This window comes from Leptonotus elevatus, chromosome 12 (genome assembly GCF_054856555.1).
Source record: "Leptonotus elevatus isolate MCC_2025b chromosome 12, RoL_Lele_1.0, whole genome shotgun sequence".
Lineage (NCBI taxonomy): Eukaryota > Metazoa > Chordata > Actinopteri > Syngnathiformes > Syngnathidae > Leptonotus > Leptonotus elevatus.
The window spans coordinates 23,799,146-23,824,623 of record NC_141250.1 but is presented as its reverse complement, the minus strand read 5'-3'; the positions used below and the strand labels follow the sequence as shown (position 1 = coordinate 23,824,623).

General features: G+C 48.7%; 1 protein-coding gene across 1 annotated transcript in view; it reads left to right on the top strand.

The window, feature by feature from the left end:
- The window catches only part of ttn.1 (titin, tandem duplicate 1), a 147,736-nt gene that overhangs the window by 4,619 nt on the left and 117,639 nt on the right, over positions 1-25,478 (top strand). Inside the window, exons 6-35 of the mRNA XM_086091313.1 lie at positions 312-462; positions 1,213-1,275; positions 1,355-1,616; positions 2,642-2,696; positions 2,770-2,970; positions 3,447-3,589; positions 4,150-4,292; positions 5,101-5,328; positions 5,759-6,000; positions 6,966-7,210; positions 8,426-8,590; positions 8,666-8,834; positions 9,257-10,953; positions 11,668-11,949; positions 12,248-12,514; positions 12,905-13,177; positions 13,292-13,555; positions 15,055-15,315; positions 15,436-15,696; positions 15,963-16,226; positions 17,101-17,361; positions 18,353-18,613; positions 19,257-19,517; positions 19,642-19,783; positions 19,855-20,023; positions 20,825-21,056; positions 21,438-21,722; positions 22,521-22,634; positions 22,840-23,028; positions 24,884-25,339. Of these exons, the coding sequence (XP_085947439.1) occupies positions 312-462; positions 1,213-1,275; positions 1,355-1,616; positions 2,642-2,696; positions 2,770-2,970; positions 3,447-3,589; positions 4,150-4,292; positions 5,101-5,328; positions 5,759-6,000; positions 6,966-7,210; positions 8,426-8,590; positions 8,666-8,834; positions 9,257-10,953; positions 11,668-11,949; positions 12,248-12,514; positions 12,905-13,177; positions 13,292-13,555; positions 15,055-15,315; positions 15,436-15,696; positions 15,963-16,226; positions 17,101-17,361; positions 18,353-18,613; positions 19,257-19,517; positions 19,642-19,783; positions 19,855-20,023; positions 20,825-21,056; positions 21,438-21,722; positions 22,521-22,634; positions 22,840-23,028; positions 24,884-25,339 (8,006 nt within the window). The remainder of the gene's footprint in view (positions 1-311; positions 463-1,212; positions 1,276-1,354; positions 1,617-2,641; positions 2,697-2,769; positions 2,971-3,446; positions 3,590-4,149; positions 4,293-5,100; positions 5,329-5,758; positions 6,001-6,965; positions 7,211-8,425; positions 8,591-8,665; positions 8,835-9,256; positions 10,954-11,667; positions 11,950-12,247; positions 12,515-12,904; positions 13,178-13,291; positions 13,556-15,054; positions 15,316-15,435; positions 15,697-15,962; positions 16,227-17,100; positions 17,362-18,352; positions 18,614-19,256; positions 19,518-19,641; positions 19,784-19,854; positions 20,024-20,824; positions 21,057-21,437; positions 21,723-22,520; positions 22,635-22,839; positions 23,029-24,883; positions 25,340-25,478) is intronic.

Here is a 25,478-nt window from a genome sequence, read left to right as displayed (position 1 = left end):
CCTAAAGCTGCGACCCAACCTCGGATAAGCGATAGAAGATGTATATATATATATATATATATATATATTAACCCAAAAAAACCTGTTGTGTGTTGCATTCATAAAATCTATAAACTGCTACAGCGTACACAAAACCTTATTTCTGCATTGAAAAAGTTTGAATTCTCGCTGCCGCTGTCTTTTATGGAAGTGAGTTGGGACTGCAGTTTGCGGCTTGTCCGGTTTGGCCTCGTTGGTTGGCGTCGATCGGTGCCAAATGTTGTGCCTTTGGGCCGGCGTGGGACTCATCAGAATGCGGCTCTCACTTTCAGGGCCGTCATGTCCCCGACGGGCGCAGTCCAGGTGGGCGGCGACTCGGATGTCCTTCCCCCCTGGAAGCAGGCGGGCTTCCTGACCGAGGCCAGTTACGGAAGCAGCATGGCCCGGCTGGACCAGGAACAGCAGCTCATCTGCGTCACGCAGGTGAAGGAAACTTTGACAAGATTGTTGCTCTCATTTTGGCAAGGGTTGCAATGTCATTTTGGAGGGAGGGACGCTTCATGACTGGTCCTCATTTTCAGGCTCCCGGATTGTCTGGTCGGAAGACAAACGTTCATCTTACTGAGCTAACGGGCCAGTAAAGATCTTAGTTTATGTCAATTCTCGATGATGCTTTCCGTGAGGTTGTCCAGCACACGTGACGTCTTCACATGGGACACTAATGGTTGCGGTTTGGAAAAGGCGCGGCGAGGTTGCAGATCGTTAAAAAAGCATGTAGTCAAGACTAATAAAACATGTAGACAACATCAAACCAATCACTGGCCAAATAGCTCAGTCAGGTAAACACGGACAACGGACGGACCGGGTTCGAGTCTCGCTTTTGGATTTTTGCGCTATTTAACACGGCTGATAGAGGTCGCTAAACCAAAATACGCAACACTTGGTCGTAATTTGGCACCTTTTCAAAACGGCCTCTGTGGTCGTATTTATTGGAGGACTGTCTCGTAAAAGCGTTTTGAACGTACAGCGTGTGATGTGTGTGCAGCCACACGCCAAAATCAACACATCACACACAAAACAATTGAATTCATGAATCTGAAACTGAAAGATGATCTGTTCCCATTCTCACCTCTCGAGCTCCTCACCTCACCTCCACATTCGCGTTTGCTCTGCTGAAGAAGTTGAATGTGAAGGTTGGATTGATTTGTGTCTCACAAACATTGTCCTATCCAGGTGGTGGAAGAAGGTGCCGCACCCCCCTGCGCTCAAAGCGTGCTCCCGCCCGTTTTGATTTCTGTGAGTCCGTCGGTGGTCACGACTTGCTGCTTGAAGTTGGAAGCGTTGGACACGAGCTTGCTTCTTCGTCTGTTTTCAGGCTTTGAAGAACACAAACGTGAGCGAAGGCGAGTGTGTGACGCTGGAGTGCCGGATCAGCGGCCAGCCTGCCGCCGTCATCATGTGGTTCCGAGAGGACTACAAGATTGAGAGCTCGGCGGACTTCCTGATCAGCTACGACCGCGACGGCTGCGCCCGCTTGCTGATTCGCGAGGCCTTCGCCGAGGACAGCGGACGCTTCACGTGCACGGCCACCAATGAGGCGGGAACCCTCAGCACTTCCTGCTACCTGCTCGTCCAGGGTCAGTCCATCCACAATGGAGCCACGCCCACTCGCAGGCTTGATGTCTTGTTGAAATGTACTTTCCGACACCCGGTCCGATAACATTTCAACAACAGGAAAGAATGTTTATTTTTTATCAGGACCTTTCATGCCTGAAGATGAGCAAGTGATACGCTGAGGTTAGACTGGCCATGCCAAAGCTCCTTACAACTGGTCAAGTGTCCTAGTCTAGGCCAGGGATCAGCAAGCTTTCCTGTCTTTAGAGCCATTTGAGGCCAAAGAGGAGTCGCAAAACAATCGTGATGAGTAATCGACTGTGATAATGTACTGAAGGCCCAAAGGGTCCGAATTAGAGCTGCACCACACAACAAAGTGATGACAGCAGCATCCAATACTTTCCCATTTTGGATTTTTTTCTTTAGACTTTGTTTTTCCATATATATTTTTTAGATTTTTCTGCCTTTCTGTCAAATTTCTGACATTTTATGGGCATATTATGGTCATTTTCTGACTCTCTTCCTCCTTTCTTGTTTTCCTGCCAATTTTCGGACATTTTTATGATAATATCCGGGATTTCTTTTATTTTTGGGGTCATTTTACGGTTCATTTTGGAACATTTTCTTTCTTGCCTTTTCTTAAAATCAATTTTATGACTTTAAAAAAAAATTTTTTGGGGGGGGGGGGGGGGCAATTCCAAAGACATTGTATGGTAATTTTCTGCCTTTCTCCTTTTATTATTGTTACATTTTATGGTTAACTTTTGAATGTTCTCTTTTTAATCAATTCTTTTTTTGCAATTTCATGGACATTTTTTGTCAATTTTCAGTTTTTCCTCTTCCTTTTGGGATATCTTACGGTCACTTTTTCTACATTTTTAAGTCATTTTTAAAACACCGACCTTTCGACAACTTAAAAATGAAATGTTTTGAATATTTTATTATTCTTTGTTTTCTCTACATCTTGCTAGCATTTGTGAACTAAAAAATGATAATAAAGTGATAGAGTGAAACTCTCGCCAGTTCTGACGGAGACTTTGACTTTCAGTGTCTGAGGACATCGAGAGCCGAGAGGATGTCGCTGAGGAAGCTGAAGAGAAACTGTGAGTCGATGGATGGCCACGAGGTTTCGTGAGCCCGCCCGTCCTGCTGACCCGCGCTCAAATGTTTTTGCAGAGTAACCGAAGACGAAAGCATGTCCCAGCTGAGCGCGATTAAGACAGAGTCCTGCGCCATGGCTCCTTTCTTCGTCAAGAATCCCGGCGTCCAGAAGCTGGTCGAGGGAGGAAGTGTTGTTTTTGAATGCCAAGTCGGGGGAAGCCCCAAACCGCACATCGTCTGGAAGAAGAGCGGCGTCCCGCTCACAGACGGATACAGGTTGGTCATCGCTTTAACCGGCAGGCCAGCTTGGATTTTCAGATGTCTTGTTTTTGGCTTCAAGTTGGAACTAACATCAGTTCTTGTCATTTTCATTCCAAGTGAATTGTCATTTGTTTGCAACACCATCAGGAGGGAATTTTGGCAAGGATTTAGTCAGTAGCGGCTTTTTGTTCTGAAATTGCGCACGGTGCAGTAGGAGGGCGCTTCCACTCGTAAAATCAGGTGTCAGCAAACTTTGTCAACATAGCAGATGGGGTAGAGCTGCCAGTTGTATACACACTTGTAGAAACACACACTTCACAATTTTGATGTCAAAAATATATTCTTGATATTTAAAGAGCTCGAGTTGGAAAATGACAAAATCAGACAAAAAACCTCAGCCATGGGAATTTTGATGCTAAACACAAACTGGCGGGACATGGAGCCCACAAGGTCAAAGTCAGGGCAGTGACAAGATGGCGACTGTCTTGCAGATACAAAGTTGCCTACCAGAAGGAGAGCGGCGTATGCCACCTGCTGATCTCCATGACGTTTTCTGACGATGCCGGAGAATACGTGGTCTTTGCCAGGAACCAGCTGGGAGAGGCGTCCGCCACCGCCAGGCTGCTGGAGGAAGGTCCGTCCCACAGACAAACTGTGTTGGCGCTAACCGGCAAAGGTTGATTTTTGCCAACTGGTTTGTTGAAGACATTCCATCCCAAAGGCTTCTAAATTTGGAGGTGTAGAGTCTTCCTATGTATGTCTTTGGTCGAGGTGGTCCCAAACGCCTTTGGGTCGTTGGCAGATTGTTGCTGTTGCCAGGCAAGTCTGGTGAAAGAGCACTTTGCATACCAAGTTTAGCCACCTGCCGGTTTAATGGCTCCTCAGTGGCCATCTTTTCCTTGGTGAGAGCCAATCTTTGGTAAGCTGTAAGCAAAGAAGCCAAAGGGATGGTGTAAATCTCCTCCAGGGCCTTTCTAGTTTCTTGCCTCAGTTGTGACCACCTCAACCAGGGACATAAATGTCAGGAGAACATCTCAAACTTCCAACTGAAAAAGGCAAAACGTCTTCAAGCAACCATTTGCTTCCGTTCAACCTTTGCTGATTGCTGAACTCAACTGGCTGAAGGAACCGCAACATGTCCACACGGACAGTTGAGCGTTTGCAACTGAAGGTGTTGAAACTTGTCCCCTTCAGATGAATATGAAGCCTACGTGACGAAACAGGACGTGTCCTTCAAGGCTGCAGTCGTAGCGCCGGTGCAGGAGCCCCTGGTTGCAGACGTTGCCCCCACCATGACCACAATGGAGAAGATGACCACCACCATTATCTCTGGACAGGTATCACCGTCCAATTGTCTTTTGCACTGGTGGCAAGTAGGAAAGTGCTTTTGGACCGTAAGAAGTGGGGGGGGGGCTTGGGGCATGTCATTGGGGACACGTGAGGGCGGTGTGAATGGATTGGAAAGCCAGTCGATCCGCCACTACGGTGCCCCGAGATCTAGACTAAGGAAAGAAACCATGAGGAAGGATGAGGGCAGAAAAACAAGGCTTGAGCTAAGAGGAATATATTACCAGGGGAAACAACAACAAAACCATCGGCAGAAGTGCGGCAGCTTGTTCACTTCCAATAGAGCTGATCCCGTTGCCTGTCTTTTATGACAAATCAGGAAAGTGCCAACTCCAAACAGAAGGGTACCAGTTATCACAATTACAATATGTCGATTTTTCCACGTCTTCAATGGAATGAGTAGATAGGCACACCATCTTCCGTTTGTTTTGGGGTGTATCCCAGTTCAAACCGTCCACTTGGAACATGCCGGCTCTTCTCGTCCAGATACTTTCTGTCAATTGCGTTGAGGGACCAGTTGTTCAAATCCATGGTTCAATTTGGAAGAAATGTAGTGGAGGTTGGGGGGGGGGGTTGTCATTAAGACACAAGACAACACGAGACAAAGGCAGAAGGGAGGGGTCGGGAGAAGGAGCAGAGCAAAAAGCTGCCACTTTCCGTGAGAGTACATTTCTGATTGTACTTTTGCTTGAATTGAGATCAAAGAGTTGAATCAGTACTTCTACCTTTACCAATCTTTTTTTCTGAAGGCAAGCACGGCAGTTGATCTGAGATGTTTTTCTCGATTTTGGCATGCAGGATTTCCACCTGTCCATCCTGGAACAGCGCCTCATGCAAGAGATCGAGCTGAGCATTCTGAGGATCACTTACGGAGCGCTGTTGGCGGAGGATGGCGAGCAGATGGCCAGCGGCGCAGACCAGGAGGCCGTGCCGCCCACCTTTGACACGCTGGTGAAAAACTACCGCATTGTGGAGGGGATGGGTGTCACCTTCCACTGCAGGATGTTCGGTGTGCCGCTGCCCAAGGTGAGCGCGCTTGAAGTAGCCACGTTTGCAAAAGCGACCATCCGCTTGGAATGGCACAAGAACTTTGAAAATGGGATGAAGGCTCGGGAGAAATTGGAACGTTTCCTTTTTGGGCAATGTTTTTGCCCGATATTGCCTATAAAAACTCAAGCCCAAAAAATGCCTACAAATGAGAGTAAAACGATTTAAAAGTGTCGTTTTCATGGCTTTCAATTGGCCAAAATGTCCAATGTGATGTCGCCGATGTTTTTAAAAAGCGCAAGCTCGCAATGACAAGATCTGACTCTTGTCATGTTTGCACCGACACGTATTAAAACCAAGGATGTAAGGTGGATGCAAATGTTGACGGTAGATCCTAAAGGCTTTCGCTGTGATCCCTGGACAACGCTTCAAACGTTAGGAGACGCGTAACAAAAGGTGCTTTTGACAGATCGCTTGGTTCAAAGACGGACAGCGAATTCGCGCCAGCGGACGCTACCAGATGGAGGTTCTTCAGGATGGACGTGCCAGCCTGCGATTGCCCGTGGTTCTGCCTGAGGACGAGGGCGTGTACAGCGCCTTCGCCAGCAACGTGGAGGGAAATGCCGTCAGTTCCGGAAAGCTCTACGTGGAACCTTGCGGAAGCGCGTCGCCCCCGACATACACGCCGCAGCCAGCCCTGCAGAGAATCCGGTACGTCTGAGTTCACGCTGACGGAAAACTGCAAGCAAGAGGGCACTTCGGCTTGTGCTTGGGAACGGCTATGCTAAGCAGTAATTGAAGGGAAAAAAAGGCTAAATCTCAGCTCGGTGTTCTCGATCACAATGCGAAACCTCTTTGAGTCGTATCAAAACTGAACTCTTATAACGTTCCACTGACGTGATTTGCTTACCGTATTTGTCATATATTGGAGAGCCTCACATCGGTCGATCTCAATGTCCTTTTCATCTCCAGACACAGTTACCGCTCAAGTTGCGTTGTTCTGCTCACATAGCAGTTCAGCCTTTCCAAATCCGTTAGGGAGCGTAGATTCTTTCACACTGCTCCACGCGTTTAAGATCCACTGCCAAAAACTACCGTTGTCTTCTTCTACGGCAAAAACTAGCGCCTTCTTCTTCTACACGCTGGAGGCACACCTGTGCATGCGCAAACCTTAGTACATTAAGAAAAGCAGCCATGTTTTAAGCATTATGTTTGGAAAAAAAGTGAAACAAAAATATTTTGCGTTCGTGTGTCGTGCTGCGTTTTGCTTCAAGCGCGATGAAAACTAGCATCGTCAACTTCTATGCCAAAAACTAGTGTCGTCTTCTTCGCTGCCAAAAGCTAGCATCGTCTTCTTTGACGCCAAAAAGCAGCATCGTCTTGTTTGGCGCCTGATAGCCACTAGCGGGGAAAAAAAGAATACTAAAGTGCATGAAAAAAGTAGCGACTTACAGTCCGGAAAATACAGAAACGAAAAAATAATAATACAAAATACAGTTCGGCAGTCGTAAACTTTTGGTGCTGGCCTTGTTTAATTGTATTGTTGGAATAAGTTGGAACCAATACAATTTTTTGACAGGCCTGTTGTAGATGATCCTTCATGAGTCCTTTCATGGTGTCGGATGTGATTTGAGTTTGATGCTGTCGATCCAATCCGTTTTGTTGTTGTTGTTCAGGTCCACGTCTCCTCGCTCGCTGAGCCGCTCACCGGTCCCTTCCCTCAGTCGCTCTCCCAGCCGTTCTCCCGAACGCTCTCCGGCGCGAAGGCTGGACGACATGGACGGGGCTCACCTGGACAGACTCTACAAGCCCGTCTTCGTAGTGAAGCCTGTCTCATCTAAATGCTCCGAAGGGCAAACTGCCAGATTTGACCTTAAGGTGGTGGGCAGACCAATGCCGGACACGTATTGGTTCCGCAACGGTGAGTGGCAAACAAATTGATGGTTCTTCATAGAACACATACTGTATGCCGCTTTTCCACTAGACCGGTTCCACACCGAGTGGGCCGTGGTTGGCCCCGGATGTTCGTGTTTCCATTTGACTTTTTCGGGGCCGAACGGTTACAATGGAACCGCCTTTTATAACCATGCTGTAAGTGGTTCTGAAGCGCCGGTTGGGGGGGCCGAGTGGGCCCGTGTTGTCATTGTCATGTCATTGGCCGACAGCAATACAGCAGGCAACTCCGTGGCACGCGCCCATTTACTGGTTTTACGTAAGTCGTAAACATACAGTACATACAGTAACCATAATCATGTTTTACTACAATGCTGAACTATATTTACAATTGAATATGTACGAGTGGATACATTTTGGATCATTGTGGTAAGAAAAAGAAAAAGAAAAAAGAGTTTGCAAGCGCACACAGCGTTCGCCGGGTCCTGTGTTCCCATTCACTCGATGAGAGTTCCGGCTACAGCCCGGAGCCCCGTCGCTCCCCTGGCACATGGTCATGATCCCGCCAGGGGGGATGGCGGCTTTGCTGGCCGCCGGAGGGCTTCGGACGCCGGAGAGTGAGGATGACGAGCCGTTGACTCGGAGAGTTGGCCAAATGAAAAGCACTTGAGCTCTGCATTCAGAATGAATGTGCACCGGTTGCGGAATCATGATCACAATATTTCATCTATGGGTCATATGAAATTGTATGTTGACATAAAAGAAAAGGCCTATTGTTTTTACTGTATATATTGTGTATGTTTGACTGTATGTTTGATGATGCTGTGTGTCTCCCGTAAATAGCTTTTTTTCGTCTATATGTGAAAGCTTGCGTGCATTTGATGGGCAGTACTCTGCGACATCATGCAATGAAAATTCATATTTTGAATTCCGGCACAAACGGTGGCCGAGACCGCGACTTGTAAAATGTTATGGCAGATCCACACACGCTGCGAGTGTACAAGCTTGGACAGTTCATTTGATCCCCCCTCCATCCTGCCGCAAGCTTCTCGTAATGGAAATGCAGTGGAGGCCGTCCGATGTTGTGCCGGGTCACACGGTGTCGTGTGGTGTCGTGTGGTGTCGTGTGGTGTCGTGTGGTGTCGTGCCATTGGGGTCTAGTGGAAAAGTGACTATACTGTCGCACTAGTGAGCTTATTTTCATGATGATGACTTGACGATGTGTGCGCGCGCTGTTGCACAGGACAACAAGTGGTAAGCGATTACACCCACAAGATCGTGATTAAAGAGGACGGTACTCAGTCCCTGATCATCACTCCGGCCATGCCGAATGACTCGGGCGAGTGGACGGTGGTCTCTCAGAACAGGGCTGGGCGCTCATCCATCTCAGTCATGCTCACCGTCGATGGTAAAACTAGCTAGCCTGCCGCTAGTTTTGGATGTTGTTGATGCTTCAGTTTTTCATTATCTGCTTGTTTTCCAGCCCAAGAAGCTTTGGTGCGTCCACAGTTCATCGAGAGGCTGAGGAACATTAGCGTGAAGCAAGGAACTCTGGTTGAACTGGCAGTCAGAGCCATCGGGAACCCATTGCCAGAGATCGTGTGGCTCAAAAATAGCGACATTGTCACGCCTCACAAGCATCCACATATAAAGTATGTCCTATGATACTTGCCCTGTAACGGTAACCGCATTGTTGCTGTAGTTGAAATAAAAAAAATATATATATATAAACTCGGCACAAAATTTTTGTGACATCGGGCTTTGGAGAGATCATTTCAAGTGAACTCAAATGCACCATAACAGCAATTTTGCTCTTCAGCTCGTTGCTGTCCAACAAGATGTGCAAAAGGTATCCAAACATTTGACCGTGTTGCATTCAAAACTTGGTCAAATTAAATTCACCTGTAAAAGTTATAGTCAATTTGAGCTTCATCCTGAAATTTCATCTTAAAGTCGAATATCCCGAACATTTTTTTGATAAGGTCCCAAAAGCCTGAGGATCAAAGCAAGTTGCTGTCACTATTTGTAAAATAAAAGGAAGGAAAGAAGTGTTGACATGACAAATGTGTTTCAGGATTGAAACAAGCAGAGGAGAAGCAACATTCCAGATCCCGTCTGCGTCAGGTTCCGACAGCGCCTGGTACACAGCCACGGCCATCAACCGAGCCGGCAGGGACACCACCCGCTGCAGAGTCAACGTGGAGATGGACTACGCCGAGCCTGAGCCAGAGAGGAAGCTCATTATTCCCAAAGGAACCTACAAGGCCAAAGAGATCGCCCCCCCTGAGCTGGAACCCCTGCATCTCCGCTACGGCCAAGAGCAGTGGGAGGAGGGAGACCTCTACGACAAAGAGAAGCAGCAGAAGCCGCAATTCAAGAAGAAGCTGACCGCCGTTCGAATGAAGAAGTTCGGCCCCGCCCACTTCGAGTGCAGGCTGACCCCCATCGGCGACCCCACCATGGTGGTGGAGTGGCTCCATGACAGCAAGCCCCTGGAGGCCGCTAACCGGCTGCGCATGGTCAACGAATTTGGCTACTGCAGTCTGGACTACGAGGTGGCGTACGCGCGAGACAGCGGCGTCATCACCTGCAGAGCCACCAACAAGTTCGGAGTGGACCAGAACTCGTCCACCCTGATCGTCAAGGACGAGAAGGGTCTAGTTGAGGAGAGCCAGCTGCCCGAGGGAAGGATAGGAGCGCACAGGATCGAGGAGATGGAGCGCATGGCTTACGAGGGCGGACCCGCAGGGGTGAGTGCCGACGAGGGGACCGAAAAGACCAAACCCGACATTGTCCTCCTACCCGAGCCAACCCGAGTGCTGGAAGGCGACATTGCCCGATTCCGCTGCAGAGTGACTGGTTACCCTCTACCCAAGGTCAACTGGTATCTCAATGGGCAGCTCATCCGCAAGAGCAAGCGCTACAGACTACGTTACGACGGCATTTACTACCTGGAAATTGTTGACATCAAGTCTTACGATTCAGGTGAGGTGAGGGTGGTTGCGGACAACAACCTAGGCTCTATTGAGCACACAGTTAAACTGGAGATTCAGCAGAAGGAGGACTTCAGGACGCATCTTCGCCGGGCTCCTGAGCCTAAGCCAGCAGAGACTCTACCGGAACTTGGAAGAACTCCATTTGAGGTGGTGAAGGTGGAGCGAGACTCAGAAGAAAGTCAACAGAAAGAGATCATCAAGCTCAAGAAAGCCCAGAGGATTGTTCACGAAAAAGCCAGCGAGGAGTCGGAGGAGTTGAGAAGCAAGTTCAAGCGCAGGACAGAAGAGGGCTATTACGAGTCCATCACAGCCGTGGAGCTCAAGTCTCGTAAGAGAGACGAATCCTATGAGGATCTTCTGAGGAAGACAAAGGAAGACCTTCTTCATCGAGCCAAAGAGAGAGAGGAGGAAGAGAAGAAAAAAGAGGAAGAGCGACGCAAAATAACTGTCAAAGCCCTCAAACCGGAAAGGGTCAAGCTCTCAGCGAGCATGGAAGCTCCCAAAATCCTGGAGCGCATCACGAGTCAGACAGCGGCACGAGGTGATGAAGTCAAGTTCAGAATCCGGGTCGTCGGCAGACCAGAACCTGAGTGCCAATGGTTCAAGAACGGTGTTGAACTGGAGAAGACCGAGCGGCTTTATTGGTTCTGGCCCGAAGACCACGTGTGTGAGCTGGTGATCAGAGATGTCCGAGCGGAGGACTCGGCGAGCATCATGGTCAAAGCCGTCAACTCTGCCGGCGAGACCTCCAGTCACGCTTTCCTCCTGGTACAAGGTAAATCTCACTGTAGCTCTTTTGAGACCTCTTCTTCATTAGCAGCAAAAGCACAGAATATTCGAAGATCTAATAGCCTGATGAACTCATATTGATTTACTATTGACTTTGTTTTCAAAGCGGGCGCTAGACTGCATGTTGACTTTCATGTTTGTTGTGCGTGCTCTGATGCTCCGATGGATTTCACCGTGGAACATTTGACAAAATGAAGCTTGAAGTGTTAGTGAAAAAGCTACAAACATTACTGATACTGAAAGGATTTTTATCGCTACGATCATTTTGAGGAAGTCAGGAAAAAACAAAAGCCATGTTTTGTTTAATTGGACTCCTCGCAAGTTTGTGTGCATCTGAAGAAGCTGCACATGACGTGTAGCGTTACGTTTCAAATTTGGCCCAGCTCGCCAAATTGAAGCGCCGAGGAGAAATCTCTCGGAGAGACCCGTGCCAATCTTTAGTGGAAGTGCGGACCTTTGTCAAGACGGCAGCCTCTCGTTCTGAAATTGCATTGCCGTATGTATCGGCCATCTTTCCCCTGTCGGTTTGCGCCGGCCTTTCAGGATTTTAAGACACAAATCAGCCACGGCAATGCATCGCAGGTCCGGTAAATCACATTGTGCATGTTAAATTGGTCTATTTGCATACACTGTGTTTTTGTGTTTTATACATAAGAGTTCTTCCTGCCATGACACAAAGCTTTGGTTTTTGGTGCTGCAGCAAAACAAGTCATCACCTTTACACAGAAGTTGGACGACATCAGTGCCAAGGAGAAAGACACCATGGCCACGTTTGAGTGTGAAACCAACGAGCCCTTCGTCAAGGTCAAATGGCTGAAGAACAACGCAGAAGTTTTCTCTGGAGACAAGTTCAGAATGCACTCAGACAGGAAAGTCCACTTTTTGTCTGTGCTCATGCTGGAAGTGAAAGACGCCGGCGAATATTCCTGCGTGATCGTAGACGACGACCTTGTCAGAACCAGCGCCGAGCTGAACGTTGAAGGTGGGTTGGCTCAACGAGTTACAGCAGGCTAGCTCACAAAAGTCTACACACCACTTTTTTCTGTAAATATGTGATACAGTCTTTTCATGGGGGACAGCACCGAAAAAGATTGACGTTTTGCTACGTCAAGTAATCGTGCACAGTTCGTGTAACCGTGCAAGTTCCCTGTCCCCTCACAAAAGGTCTCATGCTGGCCCCCGAAAAGACAGATTCAAATCTTGACACAAACACTTACTTTTGTGAGCTAGCGTGTCGCTCGATGGATGGATGAAACACAAGTATGATGTGGGACCAACAGGAGCCGCGCTGGAGATCCTGAAACCCCTTGAGAACGCCGAGGTGCCAGAGACCTACTCTGGAGAGTTTGAGTGCGAGGTTTCACGCGAGGATGTCGAGGCCGCGTGGTTCTTCGGAGACAAGCAGCTGTCTCCGAGCAACAAGCACGTCATCTCATCACGGCGCGGACGTCACAGCCTGTCCGTCAAAGACGTCAACAAAGCCGACCAGGGACAATACTCCTTCGCAGTGGGCGACTTGACGACGCATGCGTCCCTCAAGATGAAATGTGAGTCCGGGAGATGTCTTGACAATCTCTTCTAAAGTTTTGCCTTTCCAGTTCACACTGTTTGCACACCGTCTCAGATTTCAGCTCTTCAACATTCACATGCAAATTATTTTTCTAATTTCTACACCAAGTGTTTTCTCGAGTGTCTTGTACAAGTTACACTATATTTGAAACCCTTGCTAACTCTGGAATCTTTGTTATTAACTTGCGTGAATTATTGCGCCACACTTTGCTCCCTTAATTGCACCATGGGAATGAAACTGAAAGTGGGACTCTGAGCGGCGCGCCGGACCATGTTTTTTTTGTGTGTGCGTGTGAGTGGATATGTGTGCGGGTGTAAGAAAGAAAAAAAAAGAATCTCAAAGTGACTGGGCAGGTTTCCTGTTTCAGTCCGCCCGGTGACCCTGGTACAGCCCCTCGCTGATCTGACTGTCTGCGAGGGTGACATTGCTCAGATGGAAGTCAAGTTCTCGCAGGGGAACGTTGAAGGTAGCTGGATGAAGGACGGACAAGCTGTAACCATCTCGGACCGTGTGCACGTGGTTATCGACAAACAGATCCACAAGCTCCTAATTGAGGACACCGGGAAGGACGACTTTGGCGTTTACTCCTTTGCAGTTCCCACTCAGGGGATCTCCACCGCTGCAAAGCTGAATATCCGCAGTAAGTCACGTGCTTTACGATTGCGGCGCAAGGCTGATGGTGCTGCACTCTGGGCTCACTGCAGTTCTTCATGCACTTTGCCAAATCATGCACCGATGGTGTCTCGCATTGCAGCTATCAGCATCCTGATCCCACTGAGGGACACGAGCGCGGTTGAAGGCACCAAGACCGTTCTGGAGGCCAAGATCTCAGCTCAGGACATCAGCTCGGTCATGTGGTACCACAACGACAAACCGATGACGTCCAGTGACCGGGTCCAGATGGTGGCCAAGGGAGCCAAGCAACGCCTGGTCTTCAATAGGACCTTTGCCTCAGACGAAGGTCACTACAAGTTGGTGGTTGGCCGAGCCGACACCAGCTGCAGATTATCTGTGCAGAGTAAGTCACGCAAACAAGCTCACACTCAATTGTTTTGACCTTTTGAAATGTTGTCATGTTGATTCGGGCATTCAAGTAGCAGCGGTGTTGTAGTGCAACTAAAATTCCCATTTATGCTGGGATACATTCCTGACCCACCCACAATGAAAATTCGCAATATAGACCATATTGACCATTTGCACGTGACGTCACAGCCCTCGTAGGAACGCCCCCCCCCCGGACGGTGGACAGCAAAAGAACCACTTCTCTCGTACAGATCCATTGAATCTCGTACTTCGTATAGTCCTGCATCTCATCGATTATCTTCCACAATGGTCATATCTTTCTTGTGCGGTCTGTCGTACTAATAGACAGGAAAGGGTGTAAACCAAACGCAGCTTTTCATCACTGATGAAGATAAGAGACGTCGATGGTCGCAGCCGGACGTTTTTCACTCTGGAGTTCAATCTTTCCGAGTTAGATTACTGCATAGCTTGCCACTACGATAGTCATTTGTTCCGTGCTTGTCCCATCACAGCGTTACGATATAGATTGGAATGTGTAAAGATAAGTCAGTTAGCATGATAAACAAGTTTTACCTTTGCCATTACGAGGTATCTTTTCCCCGGGTGTGAGCGTAGCATCTCGTCGCAGAGACTGCCAGCGACGAGCTTTTAAATCAGCCAAGAGGGGATGCGGCATTGACTACATACTGTTAATAATCCTAATAATAATATTGATGCATCAGATTTGTATAGCGCTTTTCTAGTAACTCAAAGACGCTTTACACTGGAATTGAGACATTATTCATGCACTCACACATTCACACTATGCTAGCGGTAATCTACTTAAGTAGCCACAGCTGCCCTGCGGCAGGCTGACGGAAGTGTGGCTGTCAGTGTGCGCCTACGGCCCCTCCGACCACCTTCCATACACTAATGTGAGTAGCACTGGAGGCAATGTGTGTGAAGTGCCTTGCCCAAGGACACGACGACACATGACTTGGGGAGAGTGGGAGCCAACAGCCGACCTTCTGGTTACTGGACGACCGTCTCTATACCCCGAGCCACGGTCGCCACATATATGATGATATTGGTCGTGCAAAGTCGGCCATTTGATTAACTTGGTAAAAACAGCAAGCAACAGAAGGTAAGGGGCTATTTTCAAACTTGCGATCTCCAACTTAAAGAAATATTGCGCTCTATGAGTCCCGACTAAATGTGCCACTTCCACTGACAGGCGAACTTCGGTTGAAGTAGTAGATTTCATGGCTCCATGGGCAATAATGACTTTTGATTAGTAAAATAACAGTCGCTAAGTCCCTCCGGGTCACGTCCACTTCCATTCGATGTCGGTACAAAAGGTCTATAAACAAACTGCCGCAAACGGCTGGCGACCATTCCAGGGTGTATCCCAAAGCCAGCTGGGAAGGCTCCAGTTCACCCCTCACCCGAATCAGGAAAACTGGGATAGACAATCAATGGACAATAATAGCTCTGGACTGTTTGGTGTGTGTGCAGCCGTCCAAATCATGGCCCCGATGAAGGACAAGACATGCGCCGAGTCGGAGAATGTGACTTTTGAAGTGGAAGTGTCTCACCCTGGTATCGACGCATTCTGGACTTTCAAGAGGCAGCCGTTAAAAGCGGGAAGCAAATACAAGATGGAGTCCAAGAATACGTTACACACTCTGACAGTCCTAAATGCCATGAAGGACGAGGAGGGCGAGTACACCTTTGCTGCCGGCGAGAAGACATCCGACGCTTTGCTCACTGTCTCAGGTATGACAGACGTGCTTGCTTTACCGAGTGTGTGTGGGAGCTGGGTGGGGTTGGATTTTGGCGAGTCCACACATGACTGGACTGGGTGCGGTAGAGCTGATGGTAATCTCCTGCTACCAGGGGGCGCTATCAAGAAGCCTCTTCTGGACTTGGTGGTAGCTGATTCGCAGACGGCCGAGCTGGTGTGCGTGGTCGCAAACCCATCAGTGGAAGGCAAGTGGCTAAAAGACGGCCAGCCCGTGGACTTCAACGATAACGTGCTGAGCCAGGTGAACGGGTGCGTCAGAAGCCTCGTCATCATCATCACCAAAGCCAGCGACATCGGGGAGTACGCGTACCAGATCGCAAGCTCCAAGACCTCAGCCAGTCTCAAAGTCGAAGGTAATCCCTTACAGACAAATGATACTGCAGTATTTACAGTGGCGAGAGAGTTGGGGGCGCAAAATATTGTATTCTTCCTTGGGGTAAGTAACAGAAAATAATTGAGAAGCGCTGCCCTGGATGGGTGGCTGCATAGACAGACAGACAGGTCTTAGACCCGCTTATTGACAGGTAGCAGCCCAATTTACCAAAGTTAGCTTAGGCCAGGAAAGTTCAAATGTTTGGTCCAGTCCGATGCCGGGAATACACCTCTATGTTTCTTCCAGCCGTGAAGGTGAGGAAGACTCTGAAGAACTTGAATGCGGTCCAGACACAAGACGCCGTATTCAGCCTGGAGCTGACCCACGAAAACGTGAAGGGAGCCCAATGGATCAAGAACGGCGTGGAGATCAAGCAAAGCGACAAGTACCAGATCAGTGTCAGCGGCACTGTGCACACCTTAAAGATCAACAACTGCTCTTCTCAGGACGAGTCCGTTTATTCTTTCAAGTTGGGGAAACTGTCGGCCAACGGCAGGTTGAACGTTGAAAGTAAGCACTTGACAGCTGCATGAAGGACAATTGGTCATGACGTCACTCGTTCTCCCAGGTGGCAAAAGGCAAAGCGTTCTGCGACCGTTGCCAGTCTGTCCCTTCAGAAGTGGTTCCTACGTCTTTCCATCTTCACTGATCAACTTTTCAAGACATCCACTCCATTTATCCGCCTCACCTCACAGTTCAAATCCAGGCCTTAACCATCTTGCTGGAGTTAGCGTGACTCTCGCCATGCTTGTGTGAGTTTTCTCCAGGCACTCGGTCCTCTTGGTACTTCCGAGTGGCTGTTGAGCTGAACTGAAGACCGTGACAAAAACATGTCGCATTTGAAGCTGCACTGCCAGATCCACCCACAAAGGTTCAGATATTCATCTAGCAGAACATGTTGGTGAGGACGGTAAATGGGGGTGGATGTCACAAATAGTAGTACAGTGAAGATGGCAAGACTGCCTGGTGGGCAGGAGACACTTCTGAAGGGACTGACTGAGCCGAACCTCATCACGACAGTGAGTTGAGTTTGAGTTTCACAAACACAAACGTCAATGAATTGGCCAATGATCCTGTCAAAAGTCTTCCAATTTCCATCACATTTATTTTTGAATCCACTTAGAGCTGAAATGTAAGTTACAGAAATTGAGCTCAGGTAACATCTTCCATCGATGGACACTTTACACATTCAAACTATGTCCGTCGAGAAGACTCAAGTCACCATTCAGGCCATTTTCGCAATGGCTCTGCACTTGTCAAAGGACGTACAGTAGAAGACTTGGTTTAGTAGTCAGAGTTAAGTTGGGCAACTGGAAATATGTGAGACGTCTCACGTAAATGTCCCGTTTGAAATCCTTGTAATCACGCCAAATGTTCCTCACAGCCATCAAGATCCTGAAGAAGCCCAAGGACGTCACATCACTCCTTGGAGCCGCTGCCATTTTCGAGCTGGGCATCTCGGAGGACAATGTTCCCGTCAAGTGGCTGTTCAACAACACGGAGCTGAAGAACAACGAACACTACAGGATGACCTCTGAGAAGAAGACGCACAAACTGGTGGTCCAGGACGTGGACGGCAGCAAAGCGGGGGAGTACACTGCGGTGGTCGGTCATCTACGCTGCAGCGCTCGCCTCACCGTTGAGTGTAAGCGGCCGCGCGACCCGATGCTTGAATGCCACCGTGAAATACGGTCAACACCCGTGTAGACGCTAAGACGACATTTGCAGTCACCGAGACGTCTGAGACTAACTAGCCAGCCGAACACACATTTCTCCCGCGCCGTCGGTGTGGTCATTTCTCTCCAATAAGGCTCCAAATACCTTCAATAAAGATTGCCTCGACTGAGCTCCTTTATCAGTGTCTGAATCACAAGAGCTTTATTGTCATTGTGAAAAGGATGCAATTAAATGGAACAGACACAACCCGTCCAAGAGACAGAGAAAAACACTGACCAACACGGGGATACTGAACGCGAGTCCGCCGGGTTGCCTTTTACGGCACCCCGTTCTTCTCACAGAAGAAAAGTACAAATATAAGAGAGGGGGAGGGGAAAAAACAACCCCAGACTAAGATCCTATGAGGGGAGCACAGTCTGGGTTTGGGGGAAAAACCTCAGCAAACGGGCATACATTCACACCCGACAACACACAGACTAGAACACGTGGAGGTGAGGCGGGGAAGTGTCGTCATGTTCAATGTCAGCAAGAGATGCTGCGAGCAGAATGAGGCCGTCCTAACACACGTCTGTACGACCTCCTTTCCCTTCACGGAGCTGCGCAGGAAGAATGGAGTCAATGATCATGACAAGGATCCTTTGCGGATGTGTACGCCCACGTTTGGGCAAGGCTTGATAGCTGAACCACGTCCATCTTCGACAAAGGAAGCGCTATCGGATGGTGTGCAATCACAAAATTCTCAGATCAAACGTCCAGTGCAGAAAACAGATTCATGAAACAAAGTTACAGTAGTCAGTTGACCAGCTCGGTTTTGGCGTGGCAGCGGCTGTGGCATGAACCTTGCATGAAGCGCGACATAACGGGCAAACAATTTATCTTCTGTTTTGATGCAACACAAACTTCACCTTAAGCTTATCAGTTAGCATTAGCGGCTAACCCTTGCCTTGCTTGCTCCACAGCTCTTCGCGTGACCAAACCCCTGAAGAGCGCGTCGGTGGCCGAGACCCGGGAGGCCACCTTGGAGTGTGAGGTCTCCCACTTCAACTTGCCATCCACCTGGCTGAAAAACGGCGTGGAGATCCACATGAGCGACAAGTTTCGCATGGTGGTTCTGGGAAAACTCCACCAGCTGAAGATCATCAACACCAGCAGGGACGACGCGGACGAGTATACTTTTGTGTGCGGCAATGATCGCGTGTCCGCCACGCTCAGCGTCAGCCGTAAGTTGGCGAACATTTGCCTCCGTTAATTTGTAGTCCACAACACAGATGGAAAAAGTACTGACATTTTCTACTCGAGTAAAAAAAAAAGTACAAGTACGAGCGTAAAAGTAAAACAGTACGGGCTCTGAAATGTACTTGATGAGTAAAAGTAAAACGTTTTGTTACTGAATGTTTACTCCTACGCCACTTTGAAGAATTAGCTAACGGGGCAAGACTTTGCATTTTTTGCCATGGGTGGCCAGTTGAATCTCTCACTTGCCCGGCGTCGACTCCAGTGTTGAGTCTCACTCGCTCATGTTGCCGTTTGACTTCCTGCTGACATGATTGAACCTTTGAACCTTAACCCTAACCCTCACCTTTCATATTGTTAACTGGCAGCCTGCAGCTTTTATTACATTCAACAGAGTAAAAATGTGCAGCAGTTTGGACAATCATGGCACGGACGCACGCCTATGTGACATGAGGTCCGAACAATTCCAATGAGAACAGTATTGGTTAGATTCCAGGCAGTTTTTCAGATGAGTTTGCAGACTCTCTTATCACATGAGGGATTTTATTACAAGACAAGCCATGAAAGCTCCTGGAGATTCCTTCACATCATTTCTTTTTTTGATTTTTGTGCTTGTTGTGCATTTTTCAGCCATCGTCATCTCGGCCGTGCTCCAGGACATTAACGCTCAGGAGAAGGACACGGTCATGTTTGAGGTGAAGGTCAACTATGAGGGAATCTCCTCCAAATGGCTGAAGAACGGCGTGGGAATCCGCTGCAGCGACAGATGCCAGGCTCGCTGCAAGCAGCAAACGCACACGCTGAGCATCAGGAACGTTCACTTCGGAGACAGCGGCGAGTACGCTTTTGTGGCGGGACGGGCGGTCACCGCTGCAAAGCTCTACGTAGAGGGTAAGCGTCGCACGGACCCACGCGGACAGACAGATGGACCGATGCCGACCGACTGCCGGACTGGACAGACGAAGGAAAGTGTGTCGGTCTCACTGAAAGTCGACTTTTTTTTTTGGGGTGTCAGCTCGTGTGGTTGAATTCAGCCAACACTTGGAGGACTTGAAGGTCACAGAGAAGAAGAGGGCCACATTTGAATGTGAAGTTTCCGAAGCAAACGTGCAGGTGATGTGGATGAAGGACGGTCAGGAGCTGGAGACGTCTGACAGGTAAGTCAGTGCAACTTTTCCCTTAGCAAACAATTGGCACAAACATCAGCTGAAAAGATTTTTCCTCGCAGATACAAGATAACCTCCGAGACGTTTGTGCACCGCTTAGTTTTGCCATCCGTCCGTCTGTCTGACTCCGGAGAGTACTCTGCCGTGGCCGGCTCCAGCGTGTCCAGGGGGAACCTGGCGGTGGAGGGACGAGACATCAAGATCTCGGAGCCCGCCAGTAAAAACGTGACTGTGAGTCCAGGTCGGGGGGGAAATACGTGAAAGTCGTCCATTGGGAGACCATTCATATTTCCACACCGCGGCCGCAACCGACGATTCTTTTAATACTGCATTTTCTATGGAGCGCATCGGTTTATAAGCCACAGCCATCTTGTGAATAACTTTTTTTCCCCCGTCGTCTTCTTCAACACCAAAAACTAGCATCATCTTCTTCCTCTTTAGCGAAAGAAAAACAACATTAATTTAGCCGCATGGTTACATAAGTGTTCATGAAAAACGGGGCAGCTTGTAGTCTGGAAAATACAGTCAACACATTACGCAAACATGAATGGATGATGATTGATTTCTCGGTTTGGTCCATAGCACTGGTCAGAAAATGGTCACAAATATTGATCATTTGTGTTTTCCAAAGCAGAAGCTTGCAAATGATAAGCGGTCCACTTTGGGGGAAGACTCGAGAAATCCGACCAAACGTACTGTTGCGTGGCTGAATTTCTGAGGATTTGGGCAATTTCAAGTTGAACAAGTTCTCAATGATCAAAAAACTTCTCCAGTAATTTGATCATCGTTGTTAATTCATTCTACTTTCAATTCATTAAAACCACAATTTAAATTAGCAAAAAAGAAAAGAAAGAAAAGAACGCAAAGTATTTCTCTCTCGCTGTCAAGAAAAAGGTGAAAAGAAGTCTCACTCGCAATTTCGTGAGCTACGACGTCTGGAGACAATTCGATTGCTTAAAAATGGCCGGCACAGCACGCAGGTGTGTGGCCCTTTTGCTGGAAAGCTGGTCATTTTCTCTGGACTTGTCTTAGGTTGTGGAGAGACAAAGAGCCACGTTGGAGTTCGAAGTGAGCGAGGACGACGTGGAAGGTCGCTGGCTGCGCAACGGGACGGAGATCCAGCTGTCGGCGGACCCGCGCTTCAGCTACGTCACCATCAAGCTGCTGCACCGCCTCGCCGTGGCTGAAACCTACCAGAGCGACGCCGGCGAGTACACCTTTGTCGCCGGAAGGAACTCCAGCACCGTCAGCCTTCGCGTGCAACGTAAGCGCGCCCCTTGAAATCCACCGTATGGCTCATGGATGCATTTTCACTCGGCTAGCTTCAATCGATCACAAATTTCGGGATACGCCAAGCTAACCGAAAAGTCGTCGGGTGAAGCCGCAGCTTATCGCGTCAAGAGGAAGACAATGTTCAACTGCAGAAAATTCTGCATGAATTGACCTCTTATCTACAATGAGCTCAATAGCATCCTGTGCACTGCATGTGTCTGCAAAAAAGGTCCGTGTAGAAAGATGGACGACGGCGCACACATGCTTCCGGAGGAGCTTTGAGTCAGACATCTTCAGTCAACCTATTTTTAAAGTGTGGACTTTTTTTCCCAGCCCTAGTAGCCAGCCTAACACTCCTCCTTCCTTTGTCCAGTCCCCGAACCCCCTCAGATGGTCCTGCCCATACAGGCCCAGACGGTGACATCGGGCAAATCGGTTCGCTTCTCGGTGCGGGTGAGCGGTTGCCCGCGACCTCGGGTGACCTGGTACCGGGGCTCCCAGGCTCTGGCTCGCAGCGCCACCTGCAAGTTCCTGCACGACGAAGACGAGCACACGCTGCTGTTGCTGGAGGTTTTCCCGGAGGACGCCGCCGTCTACAGCTGCGAGGTTAAAAATGACTTTGGAGAGGCCACCAGCTCCGCGTCACTGCATGTGGAAGGTTCGTTCACCGTCCGGCGCACGTGATCTTGTTGTGACTTTGGGATTTACATTCAGACAACTTTATTAATCCCGGATGAGAAATTCATGTGCAGCTCTCAAGGTCACAGGAGACCTGGGGGAAATGGATTATGGGCTAGGATGCAATCCAGAAATAATAAAAGATCAAACTAAAAAAGTTGCCTTAGGAAAGATGAAAAGATAAGCAATCCATTTCAAAAGGGCGGCGTGCATGTTGCGCAGTCCGATGGCAGAACATAACAACCAGACAAGCATTCTGGAATTTACAGGACTTGACTTGGGTCTGTACAAATTGGGAACCTTCAGGCGTCAACATCAACGGAATAAATAACGTCATGAACAAAAGAATGAAGACAATCATCTAATCCCTCAGATATCAGCGGGCTTCAGTTCCAGACCACACCCGCAACAGATGCAATGTGCAGCAAAACAATTTTTTTAGATTGATGGATGAAAAAAAAAGAGATAATAACTGGATTATTAGCGCGCTTAAATGACAAGAAAAACTGAAGATGTACAGTGGCAGGCTACTTCCTGGCTTAAAGCGTTAGCCGCTCTGGTGCTGAGTGACCTTAACACGCGGGTCCTGTTAAGCAGCCGCGACAGACGTCGCGCTCTTGTTTACAACAGACTTGATTGGCTATTAAATTGAAGGGAATGGAAACCTTTTCATTGTAGACGCAGAAGTTTCACTACAGTACGTAATTCGTAAAATTTCCGCTTTGTCGCCCTGCTTCCATAGCAAATGAAAAAGCGCTTTTGCTTTCTTGTCTTGCAGCTCCTGTCGAAAGCGCATCACGGGTGTCTGCTCCGGTCCTGCTTTCGCCCATGAGAAGCGTCCTGGTGACAGCGGGTCATTCGGCCCGGCTGGAGTGCGCCGTCTCCGGGGAAGGTAAGACAGAGCCTGCATGCATTTCCTCTCACCGTTTACCGTCCGGCTACATTTTGCATCATCTGTTCTTGGGATGGGAATCTGTGTGAAAACCGTTTGCAAAAAAGACGAACATTGCCCAGAGACGTTCATGTCGTTGTATCCGTGATACTTAACTACTGCAGACCATAGCGTGTTGATGGTATCCCACCCCCTCCTGGTGCAGATTTGCAAGTCAGCTGGTTGTGGAACGACAAAGAGCTCAAACAATCGGACGTCTTTAAGATGTCCCGATTTGGAGATGTCTGCCAGTTGAGCATTTCCCGAGTGGCCTTTGAGCACGAAGGAGAGTACTCGTGTGTTGCCAGGAACTCGGGCGGAATGGTCATGTGTGAAGCCAGTCTCAATGTTGACGGTGAGTTCTCGGCATGAAGACCTAAACCCTAACCAAAGTGACACCAGTCTCTGCTACTCTTCAGACAAGCACTTTAAGCATTTAGTCCAGATCCTCGATATCCGGCTTCAGGTCCATGTACTTGTACGCTGTTGTAAGTTGTAAGTCAATCCAGAGCACCAGTAGCATATTGACCAGACACTCAAACAGCTTAAGCGATTATCAATACGAAACGAGTCCGCTGTGAAAAAATTGATCTGGTAGTCTTGATATCCAACTGAAGGTCCACGTACGACTACACGTTTTTTGTGGTCGCCTACAAAAAGAACGATTTGACTTATTATTAATTAATTAAGGCTGTACGCCGAGCATGTACAATTCTTACCTTCATATATTTCATCCAGTCCTGTTTTGGTCACAGCATGTGTTAGTGGGCTGCATGCGCATGTCTCATGTCCAAGTGTGTGCCGCTTTCTGGACAAATTTGATCTGCAATTTGGTGCTAGACTTTTGGCCGAATGTCCTACAAATGGTTGATGCGAGGAAATGGAATTTGTCTCCTTGTTCGCAATGACATTTAAAATCAGTACTGCACTGCATCGCTAACAAGTCGGCACATCCGGCAGCTGATGTGTGTTGGTTGTCACATTGGGTCAAATTAGCACCGGTCCAGAAAGAAATGTTTTCGGGAGGAAGACTTGTGACCCACACAGCTAAACAACAAGACAAAGTCCTACTCGTCCTTCTTGGACACCATCATGTCATGTGATGTCATGTGATGTCACGTGATGTCATAATTATGTCATGCGATGTAATTACATGTCTCATCACGTGTGGTGCAGATAGCCCATGTCCAAATGCTCGCACTTGCACCCTTGTCCCCCTTAATTGCGCGTTCCCGTTGATGGGTGCGAGCGTGTAGGTTGCCCCGCCCCCTTCGCACCCTTGTTGCACACTGCATGTATTACCCACAATTCATTGCGGAGTTGACCAAAATAGCAGGAAAATGGCAGCGTATGATGGCGATTCCCAAAAAATTGTCTTTTCTAGTGGTAGTATCAAAGTATTATTTGTTTTCTCATTTGTGCAGGTGATTTTTAATTGAGGATTTAATGTCACCTGCATTTTTTGTTGTAGTGTATTTGCCGTACTTGGCGACCTTCTGTGCATGCACCGTAGGTCGTGCAGGGGCCACAAATAAATGCTTCTCAAATCCAGGCGTGGTACCATAGCTGCCGTCGACTGGGGTTTTATTTTACTACCTTACTACAGTTTTGATGATCATTCTAAGCAGCAATATTGCCAAAACAACAAACGCTGGCGCAATGCAATTGAACGCAGTGGCGCCAGTCTCAAGTGTGCAATTTTCGCATGCTTGTAATCTCGAACACTACGTGCACCTCTACTAAATGTGCACCTGATTGAAGAGCATAGGATGTAGGGCGGTATTGAGACAGGGCCATATATATAGCCGACTCACTTACAGGATACGTCATGCGATGTCAACGATGTGAAGTCATGTCTTGTGATGTGAAGTCATGTTGCGTAGTGTGCCCGTGCCTGCCCGCTTTGATTTGTTTTATCTCAAAGGTACAGTTTGTCAGCCTAACTGGAACCCAAGAGTCCTCGTCTAGGCCATGACGTGACTTTTGCGTGCTTGGTACATGCACAGCTTCTGCCCCGGACAAACTGTACCTTCCGCATTGAGATGTATGCAGCATGGCTGAAAACCAAGTCGAAGTTTGTCAACCTGATCTCCAGTCCAGCACGCCCCCTTCCTTTGCTCACTGATCCAAGCAGATCCACTCTGTCGAAGAAGTGTCTGCAATCGTGTGTTGACCTAACCCTTGTACTCTTACTCTTTCTTACTGCCCAGATGAAAACGTCTTAGCTAGCACGCCAAGAACTATGGCTGAGGCTAAGCTAACTCACAGGCTGGAGACTCAGAGTCTTACTGAGTTTACCAAGTCCTACTCCGAGAGCTCCTGCGTGTCTTGGCGGACGGTAGAGGGGGAAATGGAGAGCTCACAATACAGCGTTCAAATCCAAGCGCCCCTGAAGCCCCAACTGCTGACAGAGCTACGGGACGTCCGCGTCAAAAGCGGGGAGATGGCCGAGTTCAGCTGCTCGTTTGATGGGCAGCCATTCATCGGGGTGGTTTGGGATCATAATGGCCAGAACCTGCTCAGGGAGCGGGCCAAGAGCTCTCAGAGCGGCAGACTCCTGTCCCTGGTCATCCAGGGCGTGAGTCTGGCCGACCAGGGCGTGTACCGCTGCACCGCCACCAACCATCACGGCCACAACAGCTCATCTGCTCGCCTCACCGTGGAAGGTGCTTTCTCTTTCTTCTTTTCTCACACGGTCTTGTCTATCTCAAACCTCCACCTGCTTCCTGCCCGCCTCTCTTGCGTCTCGCAAGTTTTGATCTCCTCCACACCGCCACGCCTTGCTAACCTCATCCACCCACCCTA